We start from the raw sequence: 27,336 nt of genomic DNA on the forward strand, positions 1-27,336 counted from the left end.
TTTTCAATATATCCTGAATCTTGCGCACACTGTGCATGTAAACTTGCTCCCGTTTTGTGTTACAATCACCATTGTCTCCGTAATTAAACACTTATATGACTTGCAATGATCTCACTATCAAATCGAATGCTACACCCGAAAAGCATTGGCAATACGAGGCACAGCGACCATTGAATCCAGAAAGTAACATTGGACCTAGAAACTTGGAAATATGGGGATTGGCTTCCAAGTTTATCAGATCGGACCCACATTACATCATATGTTCTAAGATCATGCATCTAGCTCGTACGATTAGATCTTATTCACCGTCAGCGGATAGGATTGGATAATCTCAGTTGAATAAACCAACTTTTATATCCTCAAATATGGTGTTCAAGTCGGGTAATTCACGTCATCAGTGGTCACTAAACCCACTAAACCGGCAGAGAGGCGAAAACAAGGACGATAAATAAACAGGTTCGCCAATCCCGCCGTGTACCAGCTTATTCACTGACTTACTTTCCTATATACATACTTCGTCATTGAATACAAGGATTTGCTTTTGTACAAAAACTTAGTCCTAAGTTAAAATTGCCCCCCTGAATTCGAACCTCTTGGAACCTCTTCGTTCCCCTCGAAGCCACCTGCGCAACACTACTATTACTCTTGCAATTCTCGCATGAAGAGCCTCCAGAGTTAATCTAAGCAACAATGACATCAATTATTACTTCCATCAAGGACCTTATCACCTCCATATTTGAGGTGATATTCTCTGTGGTTAAGAGCACGCTGGATACGGGGTATCAGCTACTCCTGGCCTTTGTCGACTTCTTTGCTGGTATTCCTAAGATGCTAGAGCATACGGTGAAGGGCAGCTTGGAAGCTGTAGGCGGAGTCGGGACCTTCATTGCTAGTGAGTTTCTTATGCCCGACGATTGGGGGAAAGATCAAGCTAATGTTTCATGTAAAAAGGCAACATCGTCGTTATAGCTATAATAGCTCTCTGCAGCTACGGCTACCTGGTATACCTACGCCGTGAAGGCCGCCCAGTGCAGGTTGGGACAAAGAGGTTGAATTAAGGAATAATTGCTAGTTGATATTTTGGCGAGAAGAAATTTGTTTACGAATTGAAGAATGCTACGTCTTGACCAGTCTCCAGTGAAAAAAAGCTCTACGTATTGTGTAATAGTCAATGTCATGTTCTTGGAACCAGTTCCTTGTTCTTCGCCTATTACTAGTAGCCGAGAATGGATAGTATTGAGCGCGGATTGCTTAATTGGGCAGTTTGGCAGACCTCTTTCGGGGACTCGGCCTCTGTCCTCCCAATCATGCACGATCCATGAGCGAGCCGATTACAAAATACTCTGGGATATCAGGGCTCTCCATGATAAACAAGTCTCTGGGGGAATTGGTCTAAATCAGTTCATGCCTGAAACTCCATATGCTGGTGCTTAACGTCGTTCTGCTCCTCCGGATACAGAGAGCCAACACACCCTACCTGACGCTCCTGTTAGAGCTTGCTGAAACCTTGAACTATGGCCTTGGTCTATCTCTTCACCCCGAAGGATGCTACACCACGTGTAGTCTAACGTTGTTTAACTTCTTGAAATTCCAATCAATTCTTTGTAAATTATTATTAGTTTTGAACGTGCTTGGTAAACTCTTAACGTGGAAGGAACGGATACCACGTCGTTCTGGTAGAGGTAAAATGAAGTACCCTTGAGCCAAAAAGGTATGTTCTTAAGAAATGTTGAAATTAGGATCGTCTATACCCCTCTGGGCTAGAAGTTGACTCTAGTCAATATTATTGAACACGAACGTAAAGCTAGTCCCCACCCTCAGGGGCCCCCGGGTCCTAAATATGATGGACCCTTGCATTATTTTTTGAACGTCAGGCTGGCTATAAATCCAGGTCGTCTTTTCGTTTCCCACTCAGTTTATTCAAATTTATTGTGCTGCGCGTGGCTGCGCTGTCTAATCAGCTCTCTTCTTGCCGCGCATGATCTTGCGTCTTTGGGCAATCATGTGCGTGTACAGGACATAAGATCCTGATAGGTAGTAAGTAACTGATACTATGAAAAAGTGAAAAGAAGATCAACATACCAGGCACATAGATCACGAGAATCGCAATCAAAAGGTAACGGAAAAGTGGGCTCAGCTCGCCCGCAGGACCAAGGGCCTGGAAGATAAGCGTGCACTCGCTTGATATACCAATGGGGTAGAAAATATAGAAAGTGTTGTATCTAATCAAAGCGAAACTCATCAGCGCATTGAACATGGTAGCCATGCAGGGAAAGAAAAGCAAGACTTACCGCAACCAAGTCCACCAGCTCGGAACCGAGTTCCCAGACAAAGTGATAGCGAAGAAGCCGTAACGGATAACCTCCGTAATGCCCCAAGCGAAAACACACCCCAGATAGGCATAATCACCCAACTGGGTATCCCGTCCAGCACCAACAATCTCCCCACCAAACTGCGCCATAATCCCCCACACCAGCAGAAGCCGGCTAGAAACCTGCATGGCAGTCGTCATGAATGGCGCGCGCACGAGGCCTACCACACTGTGCACGACTTCCAACAGGGCGAGGGATTGCGTGGCTAGCAGTAGCGGGGAGAAGGTTTGACCAAAGACATTCGGCAGAGTTTTGGTCGAGACATGGGCTGGGAGGAGGGAGGCCGTGTAGACGACACAGGTGCCCCAGGCGAGCAGATTGAGGGTGTTGTAGGTGAAGAGGTAGGCTTTTGTTAGGCCCGAAGAGCCGGAGCGCCGGGCGCTTGATGTTTTGGTTGAGGCCATGACCAGAATTATTTCTCGCCGGTCTCGCGGGGGATTTTGGTGATGATGTTGCCCTGGATGGAGGAGCTGGAAACGTTGATTTGGTTGGGAAGCTTGCGATCAACAAAAAAACGGACCGAGGTCACGGTACATTACGTAAGCATTCTGGAAGAGCCCTGGAGCTCGCGAAGAAGCTGTGGAGAAAAGCGTGTTGGGATCTGGGGTATATGGCACATCTTTGTTTTGTTGTCTGTTGAGTTTCTTGGACGATTTATGCATAATTTTATTGAGGGTATAATAGGTATTACTATACTTTTGGTATTCCAGCAGTTGGGAGCGACATGCTACTTAGCCAATCACCCTGTCAAGAAATCGGCCATGCAGTCTCTTTGTTCTTCACCCCGAATATAACCCGTAACCGGGCTGTCGGACCCGGATACATCTTCTCTACAATTCTGGGTTAAGTGAACAATTTCAGAAGCTCTCTGCCGAGGAATATTTGATGTGATTCGCTGAAGGCAATCGAGTGCATAGACTGGCAGCCAAGCGGATGGCTTCCTATATAGGCGCTCTTGGCTGCCAGGGATACAAAGACTAGCTGGCCCCGCGGTGTAAAACTGCATGATCTAGTCCGAACTATTGCAACAGGCTACCCGCCATCTCGTATTGCCGGCAGCAAACATGCGTAGTCTGCGCTCTTTTGGACTTGACTGGTTTGTGTGGCATGTCCGAGGCTAGATGAGCAGATGGGGAGGTATCGGAGGGATTGTTGTTTGATGCGCTCGGATTTGTGATAATTAGCGGTTAATTCACATCTTCCTCGGTGAACTTAGCGTGAAAGTCACCCCGCGTCAACCAGAAGTCCTTGAATTTATAGTCCAATTGATTCTCCGGTGTGACCAGAGATTGATGCACATTAATTACCGAACGCGACGAACTCAATGAAATTTGCATGTTTTGAATTTAAATTCGTACTACAACAGCCATTCTCATCTCTGCCGTACGCAACCCGGCAGCGGGTTATGGGTGTATGCATACTGACATCATGGGCGAGGCTATGATGTCGCCCTGCATTGGCCTTAAGCCTTTTAAGGACATAGAACGAGATCTGGCAGCACTTGAGTCGGAAGTATACAATCTTCTAAACTTCGCACACAAAGGGAGAGACCTTACACAATGGAATTATCAGGGTACACAAATCGAAAGTAGGAACATTGAACTACATAGTACATAAATAGTATGTATGTACGGAGTAATTTGAAGTAATTTAAAGTAATTGACGTCATTCCCGTAATTTGCCGATACACTAAAATGACATCAGCGGCTGGTGTGGGCTGCACTACCGCCCCGTCCCATGATGTCATGGCAACTATAGCATATTTTAATTGGCGGGTAATAGTGGAGAATGTCCTTGAGCCAACCACTTCACGCAAAAACCAGGGGCAAGGAGATGCACACATGCCCCCATTCCTCTATATAAACAAAGATGGCTGCGGTTCGCGAATGTGGACGTATTCGACTTCAATTGTCATTTAACTAGCTTCTATGCCAGTCCTTTCAAAGGGAACTCGAACTGTGAAGCCAGTGCAGAAAAAAGCAACGATGAAACGAAAAACACCCATCGTCATCGGTGACAGCATAATCCCTCGTGTCTTGTCTTAGCCCAACAATATTACCCCCCTTTCTTCCCCTCTGAGAATGAAAAAAAAATAAAGCCGTGGAGGCCTGGACTCACACATTGGTCGTTCAACTTGCTGTCAACGAATACGTCGAATGAGAAATCCATGCAACAAACAATCAGAACGAGCCCCGAGTTACTGGACACGGTCCTTGAGGGTCCAGACCAACTGGATCAGTTCTATCTGCACACTTGGCCCAAGTCGATCGTGCTTCCCTGCTGTGCGAACCGGGATTATTACGTCTTCCCCGGGGGGGGGGGGGGGGGGTTTCTCTGCGGCTAAAATTCTGCTAGGACACTAGGTGTTTTTTCTGTTTTTGCTATTTTTCTGTTTTCAAGCAGTACTGACCAAGCCATGAAAAATTGTCCTGATCCTCTTACAATAAAAGAGTGGCCCCCCCAGGGACCGAAAAAAAGGCCATCGCTATTTTCCCTAAATGGTTCCGCGTGTGACCGTCCAAACCTTTGGGAAAAGACCAAATGACGTTCCCTGGTGGGATCGGCGGTCCGATGATGTCGTCCTGCTGCCCCCCCTACTCCGTACCGCCAGATTGGTGTATAGGAGCGGTCATTTTTTGCGGTCAGAAAACGTGTTGTTTTTTTTTTTGGTGATTTTTTTTTTACCCTATCAGTCTCCACACTAAACCTGTACTATTCAGTACATTTTCACGTCGCAGAGGGGTCCTTCCGTCCATTCCGTGCATTTTTCTTCTCGGTGGACCCATCAGTTCCCCAACTGATGCCACGGTTGTACTCCACTGGGCTTATAAACGGAACCTAGAGAAATTTGATCCAAAGATAACTGCTCTTTTGATCGTGGCTGAAAAAAAAATCCCGGAGGACAATTTACTATCTAACCAAAAAAAAAAGCAACATTGAAGTCAAAAGCAAGAAAGTCTCCTCAGGGAGCACAAGATTGTACTAATCGTGTCGCATGTTCAGAATTGCTTTTTGAGAACTTGGCGGAAAAAAGGAACAAAATCACGTTTTCAGAAAACCGAGCGCAATTAAAAACCATTGTATAGATTGTAGCTAATAATATCACCTACTAGTTCGAGTGCAATCATGTTTTCCCCCCCGAGTTGTGCAAAATGCCAAGGCGATGATAGGAATGTAAAATATGTAATACCAATATTACTTATATATTAGGAAGATGCAATATTCAAAGTGAATATTACAATATATAAAATGAATATTAGTTAATTTTCTATTTCTCCATTTTCTCTATATCACTTTTTAAAAATTTTCGCTCCAAATCACCCCAAATCACCCAAATTCCATCTTCTTTAGTTGGTTCCTTCGGATTGGAATTCACCTACCCACCTCCCACCTTCTCTTTCTCCGCCCCTCTGATTTCCTCTCTTCCCCCCTCCTCTCTTCTTTGACCTCCTTTCTCTTATTCTGGGTCTTCTTTGCTTTCGACTCTGTTCATTTTCTCCTTGGGATTTATTGTGTCCCCTCGTCGCCCTTTTTCGAGACTTCATCATCTCTAAAACAGAGAAGGAAAAAAAAATATTATAGGTGGGATGGACTTTCTTATTTGCCCCTCTCTCTCTTTTGAATATCTTCCTTTTCGCTGTCTTCAATTCCCTGTCAAGTGGAGACCCTGGCTTGGGGGCTGCAGCTCATGCGATGCGCTAGTTCTGGCTTACAAGGCTGTGACTGGATCACCGTTCGAGTATATGCGCTGAATGGCCCTGTTTGTTCCCTCTAATATACCACCTCCACATCTGGTTCCTTTAATTCTTTCACCCTCCAGCCCCTGCTTGCTGTGTACACTACCCCTCTATCCCCCTCGATTCGTTGTCTTGGTTTTCCCCTCTCACTACCTACTCACTGGTCATTATCTTGATCGCTTAATCTGGTGGCTGTATTTCGCCTCGGCTACAGCCTCTTCCCCTTGACCATAGACTCGGGAGCCGCTCACCATTTCCCCCATTAACAGCTTCCACACTTGCTACCTTGGGTCCCTGGATCCGTAACACCTGCTGGCTTTGTAAGACGACATATGCGTTGTGTGCAGATCTTATGATTCTGACGTCCTTGTTGTATCATCATTGATCTTTGCATCCGGGACCTCTTTATTGATTTGCCACATTGTTTTATCCAAGATTGTGATGTGTTGGATGAATTTGAGCTGACTGAGATTTTCAAGCAGAGCCTCGTATTCCATCTGGATTGGCTGGACATCAGACCGGAGAAATCAGCCCCATTTTCATCCAACGATCGTGACGATCAGCACATTGCACTAGGTTGCTCCCACCTACTCCTTTGAGCAACCTCTCCACACACATACACATACACAACCATGGCACCAGCCGATACCAAAAAGGCTGAGCCGGTAAGTACTTCTTTCCCCGTGGTTGAAGGTTCCTCGGCCTGACATCCGAGTCTAGGCCAAGCAGGGCCCGCCCAAGCTCTCTGATTATAAGGAAATTCTCGACGAGAGCACATTCGAACAGATCCTTGAGATGGATGACGATGAGGAGGATCGCGACTTCAGCAAGAGCATTGTGTACGGTTTCTTTGACCAGGCTGAGAACACCTACAAGAAGATTCAGAAGGAAATGTGAGTGTCTTATTTCGTGCAGGTGGAATCCTGGGTGATTGTTCTTTACTAATCATCATGCAACAGAGATGACAAGAACCTCGATGAACTCTCTGCCCTCGGTCACTTCCTTAAGGGCTCATCGGCCACACTGGGTCTGATTAAGGTTAAGGACGGCTGCGAGAAGATCCAGAACTTCGGCGCCCACAAGGACGAGACAGGTCTCATTGACCAACCGGATACGGAGTTCTGTCTCAAGGCCATCAAAAAGACTTTGGACGAAGTCAAGGTCGAATATCGCAAGGTCGAGAAGCTCCTCCGCCGATACTACGGCGAGGAGGTGAAGGACGAAGAAGAGAAGCCAGAAGAGGAGGCCAAGGAGCAGAAGAAGGAAGAAAAGCCCAAGGAAGAGACCAAGCAGGAGGTGAAGGAGGTCAAGGAGGTGAAGGAGGTCAAGGAGGTCAAGGAGACCAATGAGTCCAAGGAGCCTACCAAGGAAGCCTCGAACTAAGCAGTCATGCGGGCTGGTTGATATCCCTCCCTCCCCTTTTTCTTTTTAGCGACGGATGGAGCATGGCAAATGACTTTTTCTTTTTCATTTCCCCCTTTGCCCTTTTTCACATCCTTTCTCTTATCTACCATCCCTTCTGATCCTGACTTTCTGGCTTTCTTGACACGTACATAACCACCTCCCCCACCATATCTCTCCCTCCCGTCCGGACACTGGTGTGGAAACGGATTTTCCTGGTCTGTCACGTAGGTGCAGGCGCGAGAATCGTGACGATTCCGAGGAGTCTTGAACAATAGCGACATACGGAAATCCGGGTGCCTCTTATCAGGACCTGTTTTCTTGCTTTTAACCTGCGCTTTTCCCTTTTACGTATAGTAGGCATTGCGTCAATATCGAGGTACGTGTAACGCGTGACGTAGCCTATAATATGCCTGGACGTTAAAGTATAGCCAAAGTCTTCAAAAGTCCCGGAATATTAGATTTAAGCATGCTTAAATATTGCCAGACACAGCCCTGGAGCCATCGGGGAGAACTTTCCCTGATACTTTAGATCGTGACCCTTGGAACCCCCAAGCATCCAAGCCGAGAAGTGGCGCTCTGAAAAGCTTTTTACGCCACTTGCGTGGGCCTCTGGGGTACCCGGATAACCTTGACTCAGCCTTGGAACTTTATCCCAATGCGGGAGGGATGGTCGACCCAATTTATAGATTCACTTCCATTGCCGCTTCATAGATTGGTCGTGTTGATCTGCTAGATCTGTCGTCACATTCAACGAAGGGTAAGCCTGTTCGGTCTTACTCTATCTCTCGTGTGTGTTCTCCACTTGGCGGTCTATCTGTCATCAAAAGCTCGGACATCTGTTACTAGCTTTATAAATAAACGTAGTCAAAGCATTTTGTGAATATACTACATTCTACATGATATATATATATATATTTCTATATATATATTTCTGACAGAATTCGACGAGGGATCGCCATATTAGGAAGTGCCCGCTGTCATACACTTGACCACACCACGATTGATGAATTGGCCCTGCTACGTGATTTGTATTTCAACGATAAAAAACTCATACATCCACACCTCATCCAACTCTACCACACTCCTCTATCAGGTGACAAGAGAAAGAGGACTGACGAAGATGCCGACGATGAGACCGACCATTATGACAAGAAAAAGCCCAAGCTCGCTATCGATGCAGACAGTAACAGAACCGTCCAGCACGTTATCAATTCTCAGGACACTCGTCACATTCGCTCTCAAGTACGGGCGACTAGGTATGCCACCCGTTCATAACTCTCTCATTGGATATTACCTCACCGCGTCTTTCATCGCCGGAGACATATACAACAAGAATCGTTAGGTTCTTTTTAGATGTCTTTTGAAATGGCTTTTGATATACCTTTTAGATGCCTTTTGAGCTGTCTTTTAAGATACCTTTAAGATACCTTTTGGATAGCTTTTAGCTATATTTTTAGATATACACGAGGGCGGTAAAAAAAGCATATTCTATATAAAGAGACTTTTCTACATAAAACCTTTGACTATATAATTAATACCCATTTAGTGTACTAATTTCAACTTTATAATAGTACGACCAGCTATTAATCTTAAACCCCATAAAGATCAGATTGTATCTCTTTTTTAAGCCGGCGTATCTTCCAAGTTAACCTTTACGACAAGTAGATCATAATAACTCTTAGGACAGAAGGCTTTAATATTACTAATGACTATATAATTAGTTTCCAATCCCTAGCCGGGATATACCTTCGTATACTTGTAAAGTGAGAGTGGATCTAAATTAATGCCTGGCAATATGAACCAAGGGGAGAGTTATGAGCCGGTGGCATACTTAGTCGCCCGTAGCTATCTACTCTAACTGCCAGCAAATTCTGCCGTATCTGCGCCTGCATCCGCTCTTCCATGGTCAATAGCGAATGCTAACCGAGTACCGGGGACCTGAAGTGTGGAGATGGTGCGACGCCGGCGACATTCAACGGTATGCTCACATATTGCTGAAGCTGAAATCCAGCCAATTTGAGGAGCTACAGTTCTTTGAGCGAGTCGTGTGCTTTGGGTGCTACCAAGCGTCTTGAGAGAAAAGCCTCTGAAGAACATTCTTCGTACATCCGAAGTCAAGATTCAGCATGGCAGATGCGACTCCTCCTACCTCCTTAGCCTGGCCGTCCTAACCACAGCTCGATCTCTCAACAGTCCGTGCTAGTATGCAATGCCCCAGCGGGATTATGCAGTGTTATTAAAATCGTGATGCGCAGATGATCCGCCTTGACTGGCCCTCGTCTTGTACACAATGTGACATCCGTTCTTTCATCGCAGCGCTAACGAGGAAACGCTCTGTTAAGCCGGAGATAGGATGGGAGGTCCTCCTGTTAAGGATTACGTGTCCCTCTCCTCTTTGTGATATATTTATTTGCCCTGATCGCCATTTGGTAGCTGCGAAGCTAGCCTCTGGCACGTATAGCACGCGATGTTTCATCCCTATAGAGTTATAAACGGCACTCCGTTGCTCGGATGGCGCCCAAAAAGATAGATCCAAATCCAAGCTCAATCCACTGTACGGAGTACTTGTTGCCACGTTGCTCGTCCCATTCAACCAACCATCGTCCCATTGCATATGCATCCATCACAAACGAGGAAATTGAATCGAGTCAAGCCATCGCCCAACCGGATCCCCTTTCCCCGCAACGGGACGCAAGTACGCGCTCACTATCGAAAATCCCAAAGCCGGCATAGATGCAAGCAACAGCACCGATTTGGATTCCGGTCTATCGAATTTCTGCTTAATTGCATTCTGGCCTGGACTCCGGCCTGGCAGGTCACACGACACAGCCAACGAGCGTTGTTTTTTTCTGCAGGATGCCCGCAAGCAGGCACATGTGCCTTATTTGGCTTTATTTCCCACTAGCAAGGGTGGCTGAAGCTTTCGCTTGCTACTGGGTTGGGTTTCAGTGGGCCTCGATGCCGAGTTCGGGATGCACGACGTGATTCTCCTAGCTCTTTCCACATAGTGGATGTCCTCGGTTGATAATGTGGCTTTCCAGATTTGGTTCTGTTAAGCTAGAGCCGTGTCGATTTCCTTCACTACGGATACGTACAGGTGCGTGGCAATGAGGCTAGCTTCTAGATGTACTAGCGTTTCCTGCCGAATGCCTGTTGCTTTTGGAAGGGGATCTTGACGTGGATCCGGAACTGTCTACTCCGGTCCATATACAATAAACAAACTGACCTCGAAAACACACCCCTTTCTCATGTATGCAAGCATACATATAACTCCTACCCGTCTGTCTCGGATAGCAGACCTGGGCTCAGCACGACTCCCTCGATATACCAGAACGCACTTGGCCTGCCATCTTCGCGCACAGTCCCCGACCCCGAGCGCTGGGTCTACCATGACTCTGTTTGCAATTGTCTCGCTTTATTCGACTTGTCACCCTGACCTGCAATACTCTTTTCTTTTTTCCGACGGGGCGAGAGAGAGGTAGAGAACAGGAATAGGAGGTTTTGTACTACCTGCCTCTCCTTGTATTCCTTCCTCCCTTTCTAGCCTTTAATGTGAACTGCACTCGCTCTCGTTTGCCATATCGGAACTTCATGCCCCCAGCCTACTTTCCACGGAGGAGGACTGTATTATCGCACCGTAGCCCTATTCCTTTGGATTATACCAGCCCCCAACGGTTTACGTACCCTTCACGCGCTAAACCAATAAAAGCGAACATATTTAGCCCGGATCTCAGTTTGACGTAGTCCGGGGTTGTATAGTAACGGGTGGTTGTATAGTAACGGGTGTGCAGTGATCACCCACACGCACCTTGTACATGTACCACCCGACTCCACGCATTCTGCAAGAAGTACAGTAGCGTCTAATCCCGAAGGGAGAGTCATAAGCGCCAGGACAGACAAAAAATGCCCCGAAATATCCCAAACAAATACCTCAACTGCAACACTAGACTCGTGCCCTCCATTTTTATCCATCCCTTTGTTGGTCATGCAAGCACGCCAAAAGAAAGGATAATAATCTTTATTCGTAGGGGGTAAGAGGTATTGTCTTAGCCTCGAAGCACATCCCTTAGATCCCTGTCCTCTGCTCCGGATCCTTGTGCTTGTGTTATATCGATCTGATTGCGGGTTTGCCCTTTGCCCCATTTCCCCATTTCCCCGCTTGGTCTGATTGCGTCTGCTTCTGTTTCTTGTCTCGCGCTGTCCGTTCGCTCTGCTCCATTCCGGCATAGGCGTCTCTGATTGTATCGGCACGGCTTCGGCGCCGTGCAATTTACAGCCAACGGCCGTTAGATGGGTTTCCGCGCCGTTGAGATCTGTTTGAATGGGAGGAGAGAGGGATATAAAGTCTGGCTTTGATGCAGGCTATGAGTTTCCTTCTTCAGTTTTGCATTCGCATTCAAATTCATATTCACTGGTCTCCTTTTTCTTGCATCTTGATTTCACGGCTGATATACAAGCTCGGTTCTACTCTTCAATCACGGCAAATACAGCACTCTACATACCAGCACCCCCATTCAATACTCGATCCAATCGAGGAATCCAACAAAAATGCCCGTCGGACCTCGAGTATCCAAAGAAGAATTCATGCACGCATTGGGTCTAAACCCACAAGACCCTCATCATGAGCAATACTACCGCGCCATGCGAGTAAGTACAACCTAGCCCGTTAACACTTATCCTCCCTCTTCCTCTCCCGTCTGCCATGTACACGTAAGCACCATACATATCCCATGAACCCACTAACAAATTCCAAATTAGGACGAAGCAATCATTGTCTACAATCGCATGAACCTCGACACCGCCAACCTCCTCGACAATGTGCGTGCCGACCCAACAACCCGCCCCCCATTTTTCTGGCACCACATCCGTCCAGACTGCCAGCGCTGGGCGATCCTCGAGATCTGCCACAATGCACCACCACTCGTACGCGGCCTGTTTGAACGTGGGGCGACGAATGGCGAATATGGCCCGAACTGGGTCGCCGGCTGGTTGTTGTATAGCGTTTTTCGGTCGCGGGATGTGAGGAATAATCGGAATAGGAGGAAGGGGGAGACTGGTGGTTCTGCAGGTTCGGAGTCTGGTATGTATTATTCTTTTCTTTCTTGGGGTTGGTTGGCTGGTGTATGCTTTATTGGCGGAGATGCTAATGGATGTTTATAGATAAACGGGAGACGACGCAGCCGAAGAAGTACTATGACCCTGTGCGAAATGGGACACTGTGATATTTTGGGGTTGAAGGTGTTTCTTGGGGAAAATTTTCTTTTTCTTTTTCTCTTCGCTATTTAATATCTATTTTGTATAATTGAAGTATGAAGCTTGAAGACCATCGGATGACCAGAAATAGCATGGAATGCAAAGTACATACACGTAGGGAGAATGACAAGTAGATCGAAATCAATCATCATCCTCATCCTTCTTATCATCCGAATCTTTCTTCTTGTCCTGCTTCTGCCGGCGATCTGACTTCAAGACTTCTGTCACACGCTTATCCTGCTCATCAGCTCGCTCATTCCACTCAGCATCATACTCAGCCGCGATATCCTTAATCTCCCCGCGAAGCGAGTTCCCCTCATCAATCAAAGATTCCCAAAGCTGCAAATCAACGTTGTGTAACTGATAGAGCTTCTTCTGCCTAGCACTGATCGTAAAATCCAGTGCAGACTTGTAAGAAATCTCCCGGTTGTGGTACAAAAACCACAAATAACCCCCCATCAGCGTAGACAAACTGACCAAGTAAGTCACAGGCTCCATGGTATCCCACCCGAGATCAGTCTCGAATGTCAACCTGTAAACCGTAAACCACCAAAGAGAAAGAATTCCAAACCCGCCAATCGCAACCCGCTGCGCACCTCGATGAGCCAGCGCATCACACTCTTCCTTCACACCTGCCATAGTTTGGATGCGCCGCGAGAGCTTGCGCAGCCGCAAGCGGAGGTAATACGTGCGCTCGTTGAAAGACGGCACTGTGACGCGAATCTGGCCTAGACCGGACGGCGCGCCTTCGATAGTCACAATAAACTCATCCGCACGCGCAGCATCCCGGATGAAGTCGCCTATCTCTGTGGCTTGTGACCAGCGCACGAAGCGTTCGGGTTCGCCGTTTTGGGGCGGGGTGTCGTTCGTTTTGCGTGGGTAGCTGTAGGTTTCGACGTCCTCTTGTCGGGACCGGCGCTGCTGGGTGGGTGATCTGCCATTGAGCGGTTTGCTGCCGCCAATACCGTCGTTGCCGGGGGTAAACTCCTTTTCTTTAGCTTGGTTTGCGTCTAGGTCGATCTCATCTTCGATTCGCTTCTTGGGCTTGATCGCGTTGTCCTCGTGCTGGATTGCGATGAAGGATATAGCTGGTGGGCGGAGCTTGTCGGTGTTGCCTTTGATTGGGGGTAGTTCTGACTGGATCAGGCGCTCTAGGTATGATAGTGGTTGTTGGGGGTGGACTAGGATAGCTATGGGCTCAATTTCTGTTTGAGCTGTTAGCATGATGGCCAAGTGACACCCGGGGAATATGTCGAGGATTGATGTACCTTTATCATGGCCTCCATTTCCGATGGTCGTTAAAGGGATGATCAATTTGAAAAGCCGCGATGGCGTCGTCAAGATTTTACCTATCCCTAAACGTCAGCATTGATCCTTGAAGCAACGAAGCAACCATAGCAGAACTTTCTTACCTTTGGTCATCCTTTCAGGCCACTTCGCTCCTTCAGTTGGAGACTTTCCGTTTTCACCCTTCTCACTAAGAACTGTCCGCTGAGGTCGAGCTTCTTGGTTGCCCTCTTGAACTTCGAACTTCTCCAAAAGCTCCTCTGTCTTCGGATTATCGCCTGAGACTTGTGTGTGATCTGCACTGCTAAATTTTCTTGTCTGAATCCAGGCAAGATGATCTCGTGGAACCGCAGCTGGCGCAGCACATCCCGGCTTTGTTACCGGTGACGCACTATGAGCTCTAAGACCAATACCTCTGCCGAGACACCTCACTGAGAATGAACGGATATGTCTAGATGCAATGGCAGAGCCGTTCCCAGCCCAGCTATTTAGCCCCGCCGAGCCAATCTTCCCTAACGAGGCGTACGGGGCACCGCGTTGTGATATCCTCCCCGTCGCCGCCGACACGATAGGGGCGCAATTCCGTGCCGGGAAATGCATTTTGAAAAGGGGAGATCCTTTTTTTCGTTCAATTGCTTATTGTGTATGTTCACTTTGCATGTAAAATGAGAGAAAAGTAAAATGAGAGAGAATATGTTGTAGACCGTAGGAATTGAACAAGGTTGAGTTCGCGTAGGAGTTCGCGTAGGAGACTCAAGGCATGACGAAGCGGCGTTTCAAGTATGGACGTGTGGGGAATGGGGAAGATGATGTAGGAAGCCAAGAATTGCCCAAGCACTAAGCTAGCCAGGATGATCCATGCACAAAACACAGCTCATTTTGGCTGCCTTGGAACCTTGGAATATCCTGACGTCAGAGAAGCGCACGGGATGGAATCGGTCTCGGCACTTTGGGGCGGTGTGGCTCAGTTCGTGGCAGTGCTAGATATCAGGCACGTGCTATGTAAAAACAGTCCGATGTGTTTTTCGATATGTTTTTATATGTGGTTTTATATGTTATGGAGGCTAACAAGCATAAACTGCACAGAGGACACTTCTATGTATAACCAGGGGATTATGGATTCCATTTGTCTACATAATATATTGCAATGGAAGATGATTATTCAAAGATCTACATTAGAATTTATGTAGAATAACCAGTAATCTCAGAGCTCGCGCATGATATCCTGCACGGCCTTCGCAGCAAATCGTTTCCGTTCACCCTCCGGCAGCTCGGAGCTCATATCTAATAGCCAAGTTAGTACACCGCAATGTTAACTATAGCGAGCCCGAGTAATTAACACAGAATCATACCTTTGATTGCCTGCATGCGCATCATCAATGCCTCCATGCTCTCGACATCAATCTCATCCTCGCCATCATCATGATCAGAGTCATCTCTCTCATCACCATCACCACCTCCACGCTCAATTGCCATACGCAAACCGAACATTTCACGCTCTAATTCATGGACTTCATCGCCAAACCCACGAGAGCCACCCAGACCTAATAGTTGGTCTTGAAGATCATCATCGGAATCCACGTCAGGGTCATTATCTCCATCAAAGCCAGAGTCACCTCCAACCATAGACCAGTCATGAGTCTCGAGGACCTCTTTAATACGAGGCATACCCTCACGTTCTAGTAATAGAATCAAGTTAGCTAAAATCCAAAATTTTGCCACATAACCCAATAAACAAAATGTTGTTTCGGTAAACTCACCCCCATACTGATTCCTCGTCTCAACCTCCAAAACCTCCTTAGGATCCCACTCCACAACCTCCCACCCCAACAACCCCATATCGAAAAACTGATCCTCCCACCACCCAACGGAAAATGGTACTGTCTCCCCACCACCAAGATCCTCATCATCAACACCAAGCCCCAGCTCCGCATCGGGATCTTTGGGTCCCTGCTGACCCGCAGCCGCACCCACAGCACCCTTCCGACTTCCAATCAATACAAACACACCAGGAACATCACCAAGCCCGCCACGCTCTTCGTCAATGCGCTCCTTGACAGCACCAATACCGCGCATCAGGTCACGCAGTGCGCGCACATCGGGCCGCTTCGCGGGGTCTGCGTTTGCATTGGATCCTGGTGGAGGTGTCGCATCGCTAAGAGTATGCGCGCAAACAACCAGGGCCCCAACCGCCTCGCGCACGATCTCAGCTTCTGTGCTTAGAAATTCTGTTTTCCATTGCTCGGCCGTTGGTGCTGGTGTGGGAGTGCTTTGTGTGTCTGGGTCGTGGATCGCGAGTGGGATCTCATCGACCCACACGGGGACTTCGGTTGTGTAGTATTTTGTTTCGAGGCGGAGAGGGCTGTGGGTTGTGTAGCCGGCAAAGGTGCTTGTTGGTGGTGGGGGTGTTGAGCCTGAGTTTGGTGAAGGGGCTGGCTGTTGTGGCGGGTCGACGACGGGGACACCAGTTAGGGAGTGCAGGAGTGGGGGAATTATTGTGAGGGATTGGGTGGTTGGTGTAAGGATTAAGAGGCGGCGCGGGTTGGGAATGTTCTTCACTTTGGGCTTCGCGGAGGTTGCGGGGTTGGATGCGGGCGCTGAATGGATCATGACGGCGGTTTCTTTTGGGTGCAATTGGGGGTTGAGGATGTCTCTTGAAAAGGTTGAGTCAGATAGTGCCCAGTTTACTCCATTGATAGTATTCGGTGGAAGAATGTGGTGTATGGAGAAGGCTAGCTGTCCCCCGCATCGACAAAAAACAATGGAGTGGATAATATAACCGGATAATGTCTGGCTCGAAACCTTTCCATTTTAGTCCTTACCTCTTGCCGCTTTTCGGTATCTGAGTAAGATTGATCACGGGATAATTACATAAGCCATGCTTGACCCCGGGGCCCTGGCTAAAGACGAGAACATAACCACCCTTTCTGGTCTACTGATATGTTATCTCGACAAGGTTTGCTGTTATCGAAGATGTATGTTGTATAGATTCACTCCATGTAAACTTAATCCCGTGCTGTATCCATACAACAAGTACTACATAACATCAGACATCGTTTTGTTTGCATACACTGTCTATTAATTTATCAGGTTCTCCAATGACTCTGATCTAGTTTTTGCTCAACAACCTTCTGTTGAACTCATAAAGTTATGCTTCCAGCAGAGTTATTCATGTGTGATCTGCCGAGTGTCAAACATTAATCTGCACCAACGTTGACAGCAAATTTGCTGTATTTGCGAAGTGTCGGCCCATACACATAAAGCAAGTATGGAATTGCGGCCATAACTGTACTGATGCCCCCCAAGATAGTCAGGGTGTAATGAACACCGATAGAACGGTAAATAGGCCCACCAGCAACCGTCATGCCGCCTGCCACAACATATCTGGTAAAAACAAGGAACCCCAATGCAGATGCTGAGTATACACCATAGGAATCTATGATATACATGTATGTGACGATGAAAATAGTAGTGATTCCGTATCCGAACAAAGCAGAAGCAATGATAGGAGACCAAATCGAAATGGACGGCTGAACATCCAGAAAGCGTGAAAGTCAGTGACCGAAACAATGACGAGCAAATCATGGGCACTTACATAGCTGGTCCAACCCATCCAGAACAAGCTTATTGGCACCGCCGGAGCACCACCCAACATTGCATACCACAGTCGTGTTTCAGGAGCAATAGTAGAAGTCATCTTGTACTCTTTGGCAGTCCAAGAGTATACTACCGGAACCAGGCAACCGACAAGAAGAATGCCACATAGCATCCCCGCCCAGAGTATGCCAGTCATCTCCTGTGAAAGCCCATATGTATCACCAAAAATGTATGTATATCCCTCCAGGAAGGTGAAGAGGACAATATAGATAACCGTAAGGTAAAGGGACATCAGGATGATAATCAACTCGGAGTAAACCAGCGCAAATGGCCGGTATACAGAGACCAGCAGCCGCCGGCCCAAAGCTTCGTTTTTCATCTCCATCGGAGCTCTGTATCTGTCGTCCCCAGTTTCTTGGCGGAGAATCTTTGCTTTCCAATACAGAATGAGAGGTCCGTATGTTTCTGGCTGGAGCAGAAGAATAACAAGAAGAACCGCACCTCCCATAATAAGCATGATCCACTCAAGCCAACGCCATCCCAAATGAATAGGAATATAGCTGCCCATTATCTGCCCAGCCATTGGTCCCACGAATGATGGAATAGCGTAGGCTGGAAAAGCGTACGTTTTTTGTAATGGACTCCATAAGTCCGCTACCGTACCTCCGGCGCAGGTAAGTGGAGTAGAGCCAAAGAAACCCGCAAGAAAACGAAAGATAAGGTGGCTGTGGATATTTGGAGCGAGTGCCGCGGCCATGATAAATATCAGAAAAAGAACCATGGTTGTTAGGTAGACGGCGTTCCGACCAAACGTCTCGGAGAATGGGCCTGAAAGGAGAGAGCCGGCCCCAAAACCGACCAGAAATAGACCTGTTGGCATGGTCAACTTATGCAAAAAAGTCATCATAAATTTAAAAGACTGTACATACCTGTCGCAAGAGACCCAACTACTTCAGATACATTGAAGTATTCACTGTACTGTCGGATACCGCAAGCATCAATCGCGGATGCGGCGGTTACAGAAAAAGCAATTAAAGTGACCAGAAGGGTCATAAACATCTTCCGTGACACGGTTTGGTTTGCAGGGTTCAAGGGGTCATTGTCACTATCCCAGTCCACAATGATGAGGGCATCGGTGGGGGATTTTTCTTGGGGCGAGGATTTGCTCAGCGGAACAGAAAGCGAGACATTGCGCAAGTCACAGCTGGATAATTGACTATTAGCATGGCTAGAAATATATATTTTTCAAAGATTCGTTGAGGCATCACTTACCTCGAGCTATGTGGTGACCCAAGTGTATAATTCTCACAGCTGCATTTTCCTTCGATTTCAGCTAGTTGGTCGCGAACAGATTGTCTGATACGTTGATATTGAAAGAGAGATTCCATTATCGTGAAAAATTTGAAGACAGGCAGGGAAAAACTGGACAAGTTATGATTATATAGCCTCTGAAATTTTAACTATCATTTTGGGCCCTAAAGTTATCGGATTTAAGTGCTTGTTTTTCAAAGCCGAAGGCAGAAATGTGGGCTGTGGATTTTAGCCTAGCTGTTGATAAGTTCATTTTGTTCCACTTTATTGCGGTGGCACCTACTATTTATCAGCCAACTCCGGATTCCATTGCATCGGACATAGGAAGAACGGCTCTCACATTTTTGTCCGATACACTTGAACTCCGAGTTAGTCTCGGCCGAATCGTATCCACCTGGGCATCGGACTTCCAATTCGTAAGTCGGGGGACTTTTGCTATCAAAAGAATGACCCACAGCTTCTCGGCCTGAGCCCTTGATCATATTACAAGGCTGATACTTGCTGTCCTCGGTGGAAATAGCCTTACCTACGACACTCTGCAAATGTTCTGATACAGAATGATGATATCTCTTCGATTTTGAGTCTGGACACATTGTATTTACCTCTTCTTTCGGGCTTTCCTATGAATTTCGTTCATCTAATGACTGGTTAGTGTGTGGTGTAACAAGTTTGACACCGTCTGAAAAATCGCCAGAGATCTCCAATGCAAAGACAATCAAACCGCGGGAAGATTGCCAACGTTATCCAAGTTCTGAACAAATTAGTCCAGAGTCAAGAAACCACAGATTCTATATCATACCCAGTTGAAAAGATCGGCCCCAAACCATTCCCGCATATCGGTCCAGTCTTCAATTCTGCTCTCGAACCGAGTTCCCGAATCCGCTGGTTGTTGGTTTGCTGCTCCGAATTGAGTTCTGGAAAAAGTCATTCAGCTGAACTTGCCATCACGATGAAGTATAACCTACTGTAATTGAAGAAGTATGCGATGCGCTTTCAAACATATTGCACTCCGATGGGAAAGGCTCTCCATTCGAAGCACGACTTTGTTTAACTCCTCCCTGTACGAGCCCGACTCAAAAGATGATGGCATATCCAGAAGGCACGAGTTAAGTGCCACAGCAGCATGAAGCGTCTTCAAGCTTGTAACACCTCTAAGCAACCAGAAATAGGGTCGAAGCAGCGGAACTTCGTAGATCTGACGATGGATGCCGAGTAAAGCGGCACTGGAACCTATGCACCTGTCTCTGGATGTTGCAAGGAAGCATGATGACTGAGAATGGCGAAAAGGGCGATGGAGAAGAAGGTAAAGTTGATGTGCATAGGTTTGTAGAATGCACCAATAGGCGTAACTGGAATCTAATATGTTGGGGCCACCATCCACCAAATATGTGGAGTCCCATCTCTGTTGTTCCTCGGCGATTATCGCATCAAATTCCCTCAACGGCTCTGCCTCAAGTCGCGAGGGACCAGATATGTGGTGACATATCTGAGTGGAGATCCGGAAAAGCCGGACTTTGAACATCATCACGGACATCTGCGTGGGGGAACTGGATGGCTGCAAGATCCCCTCTTGGGTAATATCGACATCATTGACATCTGCTGGCATTGTGGTTTTTATATCAAGAAGGAATGACATGTCGATATCCCGAAAGAGGATGGCTTGATAGGTATGTAGCGTCAATATGCCAACCCAGCAGCGTCGGCGTCTCTCAGTCTCAAGATGATTAAGTCCCTGGGAGTCAACATTGCACCGTAGGGCTATGCCGATGTTTAAGGCCATACCTAACAAGGCCCACCCTTGATCGACAGACTCGTTATGAGAAAGGTTATATATCACCATCAGCAAAGCTTCGAATGTGCTAAGTTTATGTCGGATGAAAAATTGATCTTGTAGAAGACAAACCATCGCAGTTTGCTGAAGCCGACGGGACAAAGTCACAGCCTCTTGCTCCTGGAAATGAGACCCCTTTGGCCATAAATCCACCAGTCTAGGATCACTTGGCTCCATAGTATTTAATGTCAAAGAGCACATAGAAAAGAGTAAGGCCAGCCAAGAGAGATCAACTTCATAGGGCTGTTGCATAAAGGCAACATACTGCTTTTGGAATGTTGGGCCATGGAGAATGGGGAATAGGGCAGAGATATGATTGAAAAAATGAGAAACAAGACAGTCGCAGCTGGTTCGAGAGGGTAGAATATCAATGATATCTCGAAGGGAGATACTCGGGCCAACTGAAAAGGGAGACAAAGTGTCGGTTGCTGCGACAGGATCATCTTCCGGACACGGCCGTTGAAGAACCGCTTCCCAACGACTATCTTGGGAATCTTGAATTGCGTCAGGTCCTAACCGCTCAGCTCGATCACCCGAATAACTAGCAACAGGTTGCCTCAATGGGGCTGAGGGGACGGCGGGCTTTTTCCTGGGTCGCACATTTGACGATGAGGGATTGGACGTTGTTCGATGAACGTTGGTGGATGTAATCGGGACAGTGGGAGTGGTCAAGAACGAGCACGACAGCTCGCATCCTCGCCGCGTACAAGCACCACAAGGCTGTTGACGATCACACTTTAATTTGGAGCATCGGCAATTCTCACAGCTAAGGACTTTCCGCCTTCGGCGATAAGGAGATCTAGGGCTTTGCGCTCGACCCAGCCCATCGTGAGTTGAGGAGTTTTGACTCATTATATAGTAGAAGTTACCTCGTACACGGAGCTGTAAGTCCGGTACGCATTGTAATCGACAAGGGTGTTGTTCGGAGAAAGGGACTGTGACGTGGGTGACGAAAATCAGAGTTTAGGGGGTTCGGAGAAACCGGGCCACAGTTTTCCGACCTCGGGAGCATCTCCGATGCTAATCCGCTTCGGAGTTCATCGGATTTAGTTCGTCGGAGTTTTCCCGACTGTATATTGCCTTGGTATATGTACACAGCTCGATTTTATGCTGTACACTACCATTTTCTAGGCCAGTTTACTCTCCCTGCTTTGGGTATTCTACTATGGAAGATAGTATGAAGTGTCGAAAACCTTGTTCCAAGGTGGACATTAGGTCCGCGGGATCCCATACGAAAAGTACTAAGATCAGTCTGGCCAATGCGATACAATCAATGATATGATGAGAAAGAATATGTATTCATCCATAAACGAGAGGGCAGACGGGGGGAGAGAGAGACAGAGCGAGAGATCATCCTGGTGGTGTCACGTGGATGTCTCAGCCCTGGAGGTGCCTGCAGGACTGGCCCCGAAGCGCCTAGATGCCTCACAACCCGCCAAACGACTGGCAGTTATGTGTCGCAAGGCTCAACCACGACTCATCCTGGTGTCGGCCAAACATGAGGCCCTGGCGGAGAAGTTGGACGTTCCCATCTGGGACCTTCCTCGTGACTTAGAAATGGATGAACCTCCTGCAACGGAATCCCAACAACTCGCAACTGTTCACCCACATAACATCATGTATGCTGGATTTACCTCTGGTTCCACGGGGGAACCAAAGGGGTTTGCGATGGATCATACAGCCTTCGCGAGTGGCCTGACAAACTACGCCCAACAGCTTGGTCTGTCTCAGTCACGCATATTGCAGTATGCCTCCTATGCCTTCTTCGTCAGTCTCATGGACCAGCTCGCTCCTCTTACCCAGGGAGCCTGTATCTGTGTGCCGTCCGAATAGCAGCTGCAGAACGACTTGCTTGGGGCAATTCGTCAGAATGAGGCAAACTGGCTCAAACTGACACCATCGGTCCTTCGCCTCCTGGACCCAGGAGATATTTCTGGACTGAAGACGTTGGTCATGGTGGGTGAGCCCATGGCGGCGACCGAACTGGCCAAGTGGCAGCACAGCGGTGTAAACCTCTTGTCCCTGTATGGAATGTCAGAGAACTCGAAGGGTATCAAAGTAGCCTGGGCAACGGTGCTACAGGAATGGACAGGCTCCCCGGACGTTGTCTTCGGGCAATTAATAACGCCCGAAATCTACTCCTTCCGGGTATTACTGAAGTTCTCGGCCCCTGCATTAAATACGATCCCCGTCCGAGTTCAACAAACTCTAAAGCCCGACACCTCCCTTGAGCTACTTCGTGCTGTCCAGTCTCAGCATGCTGAGAGTATCAGGTTTGAGATCATTGGATGGAATGAGATTGTGGGAAATTGCACCAAGTGGTCATCAGGAACCAAACTGGGATCAGTGGTGGTGTTTCAAAACTATAACAAAAGTGTAAGTTCGGTCAGGTGTCCTGCCAGAAGAGCGCGCAATTCTTCAATCTCCCCCCTGAGGATATCGTGTGGTTGCTTGTATTTCCTACAAACACAACTGCTTTTTTTGTGATCGAGTCGTCCAACTCCATTCTCAGAAAGAATGAGGTAGACGTACTTCTGGATCGATTCTGTGAAGTGTTTGGAGATGTTTGCAGCAGGGGAAAATGAGCTAGTTGCCAAAGCAGCGGGAAGCCTTCGCAATTGCCAAACAGGCAGTATTCTGATCTGACCCAAGAGGCATGGGTTTTGAGGCTTGAAGGGAAAGGGAAATTATTGAACGTGTTTTCTGTTTGTATTTGTTTGTTTTTTCTTCTTCTATTCCTGGAGATTCAACGTCCTCATGTGTTGTTCTTCGTCTTAATATATTCACCTTAGGGAGTATTGTGTATCCAATTGATTCATATCCATACATTATATACCTAACCCACCAACCCAGACCTTCTCCATATAACATGGGAACTAGGATGAGAAGGAACGACCTCAAGAGGTGTGTATTTCTGCGCAGGGGACGAATAGTCACGTGACATACTTGGGCACGACTAGACCTCGCCAAACGCGGGTTTGGGTTGGGTTTTCAATTTCCTTACCCGCCCATGGGCAACCCACCGCGGGTTTTGGCCTTGATGAACCCGCCCATGGGTTCTTGGCGGGTACCCGCGGGTTGCCCAAAATACCCAAAAACATGCATAAATCGTGGATAAACTTGATTAGTCATCTGGTGTAATTTTGGTCATTTATTTCTGTCACGCTTTTGAGTGGATATTACACTGAAACAATCAACGCCATCGACCTGGAAATATATATTCTCTACATGTAGATCACTGCCCCCATCGCCCTGCTTTACACATCTGAAAGGATTACAGGCCACATTGATGATTTTATGTAAATTCATCAATTGAGAATCTTTCGAGTGAGCTCAAAAATATTATCTTTAGTTCGATCATTTAAAATCAGTGATTTGGACCTTCTCAGTGTCCTCCCAAAGTCGTATTCATCTCCGGGCGGGTTGGGTTGGGTTGGGTTGGGTTTTGGGTACCCGCGGGTTTTACGCGACTCAGGAATAGATAGATCCAAACGCACGACGCGACTGGAACAAAATCCACAATCAAGTACTCAAGATGAAAAAAATCCCCATCTTCCAATACCAGTGGCCTTTTACTTCAGTATGGCGTCTTCTTCCTCATCATCGCGATCAATACATCGGCCTTTCAGTCCACTGCTCTCCATTGAGCCGTCATCTGACGGCTTCTTGGATTCTGACATTCAATCCTCTGTAAGAAAATGGTCCCTTCCACTAGCCTCTGAGTGTTGCGGCGCTACCTACATGTATACTAAGATGGACCGCAGCCTTTGACAGGACCCCGCAAAACCTACGACATAACTACTCGAAGACCTCCAGCGACACTCCGACGTGTGGGACCTCAGCACAGAAAGAAATGGATTGCGTACGAGTCGCATCTAGAGACAGAGTTTCTTGAATGGTGGAAGGAAACAGAGTACGGCCAAAAGCTGAACGGAGAAGGCCAATCCCAGATCAAATGGTCCACCGGATCGCGTCACGCTGATGTGTGGAAACACTTTGACCAGGTGGCTGATATTGATTCTGGGCGTCCTCGAGTCATCTGCCAGGCTTGTCTCACTGTGCTTGATCATCCACAGTATAAGGGGAATGGGACAAGCGCCATGAGTAGACACAAAAAGTCTAATACTTGTCGTAAAGGGAAGAAAAAGGGATTTAATCAGTCATTGATTTCGGATTCTTTGCAGAACCATTTCACGAGAGACTCACCCAGTGTCCACAGAGTGACAACATTTCAAATCGAGGAGCAGATATTGAAGACAATTACGTGTCTTCGTTTGCCTTTCCAGACGGTGGAGAACTCGGTGTTTCAGAGGCTACTCAGCCTTTTATATTCTGGTCCCGGAGAATTGGAACTCCCGTCAGCGAAGACCCTGCGGAGACGGCTCCGGGATGCAGTCAATTGCCAGCAAGAGTTACAGTTACAAGATCTGCCTGAAGATGCCAAGGTTTCCCTCGCTTTAGATTGTTGGACCAGTCCATTTCAGCAGGCATTCATGGCAATCACGGTTTATTTCATCGACAAAGATTGGAACTATAGGGAAATGCTCCTCGGCTTTGAGCCGTTGCACGGTCCTCATACAGGCAACAACCTTAGTGATGTTTTGCACCGGTTACTGGAGGAACGAAAACTTCTCGATCGTATTTTTAGCGTTACTACAGACAACGCTACCAACAACGACACCATGATACGCGCCTTGCAAGAGAGACTGCTCTCTATCGGAGCTATTAGCTCCAGGGAATCAATAGTCCGGGTTCCCTGCATGGCTCATGTGATCCAGCTTTGCCTGAAACAGCTACTAGGACATATCAGGGCAGCACCTAAGAATAAAGAAGTCAGAGCCTTTTGGTCCGACACCCAAGCGCACGGGTTGAAGGATTCGATCAATTATGGAGACGTGGCTCATACACTGACAAAGGTGAGCCAAGATATTCACTTTTTCAATAGACTCAGAGCACTGACAGCATTAGATTCGATCCTTTGCGATCTTTGTCAACGCAAGCCCACAACGGCGTGATGCTTTTTTATGCCTCCAATCAGGTGGTACTCGGCTTTTTCCGTTACATGACGTTCAGACACGCTGGAATTCAACTTTTTTGATGCTTCGCCGAGCACGCCGGCTGAGAAATGTAATCGACAAATACTGCTGTGATCATGAATACTCGCAGCTCAAGGTTACCGACGTTGAATGGAGGCAAATTGACTACCTCGTTCATTTGACCAAACCGTTTTTTCAGTTCACCATGGCTCTGATGAAGACCAGAGACGTCACAATCCATAGTGTGTTCCTTGTGTATAGGAAACTACTGGAGCATATCGAACGGTCGAATCGAAGATTGAAGAGAAAGACAACACCCTGGAAGAAAGACATGTATGGCGCGTTGCTTGTGGCGAGGCAGAAGCTGAAAGAGTACTACGAAAAAACCTACCGCGACCACGGTTTTCTCTATGGCACTGGAACATTACTTGCCCCTCAGTATAAACTGAGTGCTTTTGATGATCGAGAGTACTCAACTTGCCATGAAGATACGTCAAAAAGGTACTGTGAATATTTGAGAGCATCTTTCACACAGTATCAGCAGCAGAACCCCGAGTTGCTATTCCGTACGGTCCAGCGATCTTCCAATTCGCATAGCACAGAGCTTGATCGGCTACTCGAGCCACCTGGTGCATCGATTTTCCATGAAGGAGTAGAGTATGACGAAGTGGACCAGTATCTTCGCGAAGGCACGAGCAATCAGTACAACACACTGGAACAACTGACTGACCTCGAATAGCCAATGTCCCTGTGTCGCCGCGACTTTATTGGAAAGAACACGAGCGCGAATTCCCAGTGCTGTCTCGGCTCGCACGAGACTTGCTTTCAGTCCCTGCCACCGGCGCGGGTGTAGAAAGGCTCTTCAATAGCGCACGAGACATTTGTCATTATCGCCGAGGGTCTCTTCACGAAGGGACCATTCAAGACTTGATGATGTACATGTGCTCAGAAAAGCTCACACTAGAGGGACAGCAATTGATTCGTCTGGAGAAACCGTTGGAGAGCGAGAGCCAAGAGGCACTTGAAGAGGATGAAGCGTTGAAGGCAATCGAAGAGGATGCAGAGCCGATCAGCGACAATGAGGAGATTGAAGAGAGCGAGAATCTCGAGGGTAACTCTGAGCCAGAGGAGACATACCAAGTGCAGTGTACGGTGGTAGAGACCGGCCGGAGCTCTATACACAGACATATTCACGAACCTGAACAACAAGAAGAGAGTATGGAGGAAGACGTGGTTGATTACGACGAAGCAGATTTACTTCCGCCTCCAATCATGCAATTGAGTGATAGAAGCCAGAAGAGATCTTCTGGTCGGGTAACAATGCCCTCCAGCAGACTGCGAGGTTACGAGGTATACTAGTCTTTATAATTATCCAATTTGATTTTTTCAAGCCCTTCATGTTCCTTTCCAAATATTCACAGCTAGAAGCTAGTAGTTACGCCATCGAAACAATTAGATAATCGAAAATTACTGCATAACTTAGTGTAAAATGATCAGTCAGCTTTTTT

General features: G+C 47.4%; 9 protein-coding genes across 9 annotated transcripts; 4 read left to right on the forward strand and 5 right to left on the reverse strand.

Moving 5' to 3' along the window:
• Nucleotides 1-690: 690 nt before the first annotated feature.
• On the forward strand, nucleotides 691-1,058 carry N7455_010240 (uncharacterized protein; the record flags this gene model as incomplete). The annotated part of the gene is made up of 2 exons (XM_040954163.2): nucleotides 691-892; nucleotides 952-1,058. The coding sequence occupies 2 exons, from the start codon at nucleotides 691-693 to the stop codon at nucleotides 1,056-1,058; spliced, it is 309 nt and encodes a 102-aa protein (XP_040815496.2).
• Nucleotides 1,059-1,953: 895 nt separating this feature from the next.
• Nucleotides 1,954-2,776, reverse strand: N7455_010241 (protein tyrosine phosphatase-like domain-containing protein; the record flags this gene model as incomplete). Its single annotated transcript, XM_040954182.2, has 3 exons — nucleotides 1,954-2,027; nucleotides 2,083-2,222; nucleotides 2,292-2,776. The coding sequence occupies 3 exons, from the start codon at nucleotides 2,774-2,776 to the stop codon at nucleotides 1,954-1,956; spliced, it is 699 nt and encodes a 232-aa protein (XP_040815508.2).
• Nucleotides 2,777-6,385: 3,609 nt separating this feature from the next.
• N7455_010242 (Hpt domain-containing protein) lies at nucleotides 6,386-7,492 on the forward strand (the record flags this gene model as incomplete). The annotated part of the gene is made up of 3 exons (XM_040954166.2): nucleotides 6,386-6,774; nucleotides 6,830-7,002; nucleotides 7,069-7,492. The coding sequence occupies exons 1-3, from the start codon at nucleotides 6,742-6,744 to the stop codon at nucleotides 7,490-7,492; spliced, it is 630 nt and encodes a 209-aa protein (XP_040815520.1). The 5' UTR covers nucleotides 6,386-6,741.
• A 4,569-nt stretch (nucleotides 7,493-12,061) lies between these two features.
• Nucleotides 12,062-12,735, forward strand: N7455_010243 (uncharacterized protein; the record flags this gene model as incomplete). Its single annotated transcript, XM_040954041.2, has 3 exons — nucleotides 12,062-12,160; nucleotides 12,272-12,593; nucleotides 12,674-12,735. The coding sequence occupies 3 exons, from the start codon at nucleotides 12,062-12,064 to the stop codon at nucleotides 12,733-12,735; spliced, it is 483 nt and encodes a 160-aa protein (XP_040815356.2).
• Nucleotides 12,736-12,907: 172 nt separating this feature from the next.
• N7455_010244 (uncharacterized protein) lies at nucleotides 12,908-14,653 on the reverse strand (the record flags this gene model as incomplete). Its single annotated transcript, XM_040954119.2, has 3 exons — nucleotides 12,908-13,971; nucleotides 14,035-14,115; nucleotides 14,179-14,653. The coding sequence occupies 3 exons, from the start codon at nucleotides 14,651-14,653 to the stop codon at nucleotides 12,908-12,910; spliced, it is 1,620 nt and encodes a 539-aa protein (XP_040815512.2).
• Nucleotides 14,654-15,257: 604 nt separating this feature from the next.
• On the reverse strand, nucleotides 15,258-16,663 carry N7455_010245 (adaptin-binding domain-containing protein; the record flags this gene model as incomplete). Its single annotated transcript, XM_040954044.2, has 3 exons — nucleotides 15,258-15,337; nucleotides 15,406-15,732; nucleotides 15,814-16,663. The coding sequence occupies 3 exons, from the start codon at nucleotides 16,661-16,663 to the stop codon at nucleotides 15,258-15,260; spliced, it is 1,257 nt and encodes a 418-aa protein (XP_040815543.2).
• Nucleotides 16,664-17,250: 587 nt separating this feature from the next.
• Nucleotides 17,251-19,038, reverse strand: N7455_010246 (MFS transporter; the record flags this gene model as incomplete). The annotated part of the gene is made up of 4 exons (XM_065606394.1): nucleotides 17,251-17,583; nucleotides 17,649-18,520; nucleotides 18,580-18,854; nucleotides 18,923-19,038. 4 exons carry the CDS (start codon nucleotides 19,036-19,038, stop codon nucleotides 17,251-17,253), a joined length of 1,596 nt encoding a protein of 531 aa, XP_065460357.1.
• Nucleotides 19,039-19,608: 570 nt separating this feature from the next.
• Nucleotides 19,609-21,644, reverse strand: N7455_010247 (uncharacterized protein; the record flags this gene model as incomplete). Its single annotated transcript, XM_040954008.2, has 3 exons — nucleotides 19,609-19,712; nucleotides 19,761-19,875; nucleotides 19,927-21,644. The coding sequence occupies 3 exons, from the start codon at nucleotides 21,642-21,644 to the stop codon at nucleotides 19,677-19,679; spliced, it is 1,869 nt and encodes a 622-aa protein (XP_040815532.2). The 3' UTR covers nucleotides 19,609-19,676.
• Nucleotides 21,645-22,244: 600 nt separating this feature from the next.
• N7455_010248 (uncharacterized protein) lies at nucleotides 22,245-27,187 on the forward strand (the record flags this gene model as incomplete). Its single annotated transcript, XM_065606395.1, has 5 exons — nucleotides 22,245-22,559; nucleotides 22,626-23,168; nucleotides 24,557-25,708; nucleotides 25,761-26,517; nucleotides 26,568-27,187. 5 exons carry the CDS (start codon nucleotides 22,245-22,247, stop codon nucleotides 27,185-27,187), a joined length of 3,387 nt encoding a protein of 1,128 aa, XP_065460358.1.
• Nucleotides 27,188-27,336: the final 149 nt, after the last annotated feature.

This window comes from Penicillium solitum (assembly GCF_028829755.1).
Source record: "Penicillium solitum strain IBT 25940 chromosome Unknown utg000008l_segment0_segment0, whole genome shotgun sequence".
NCBI classification, from domain to species: Eukaryota; Fungi; Ascomycota; class Eurotiomycetes; order Eurotiales; family Aspergillaceae; genus Penicillium; species Penicillium solitum.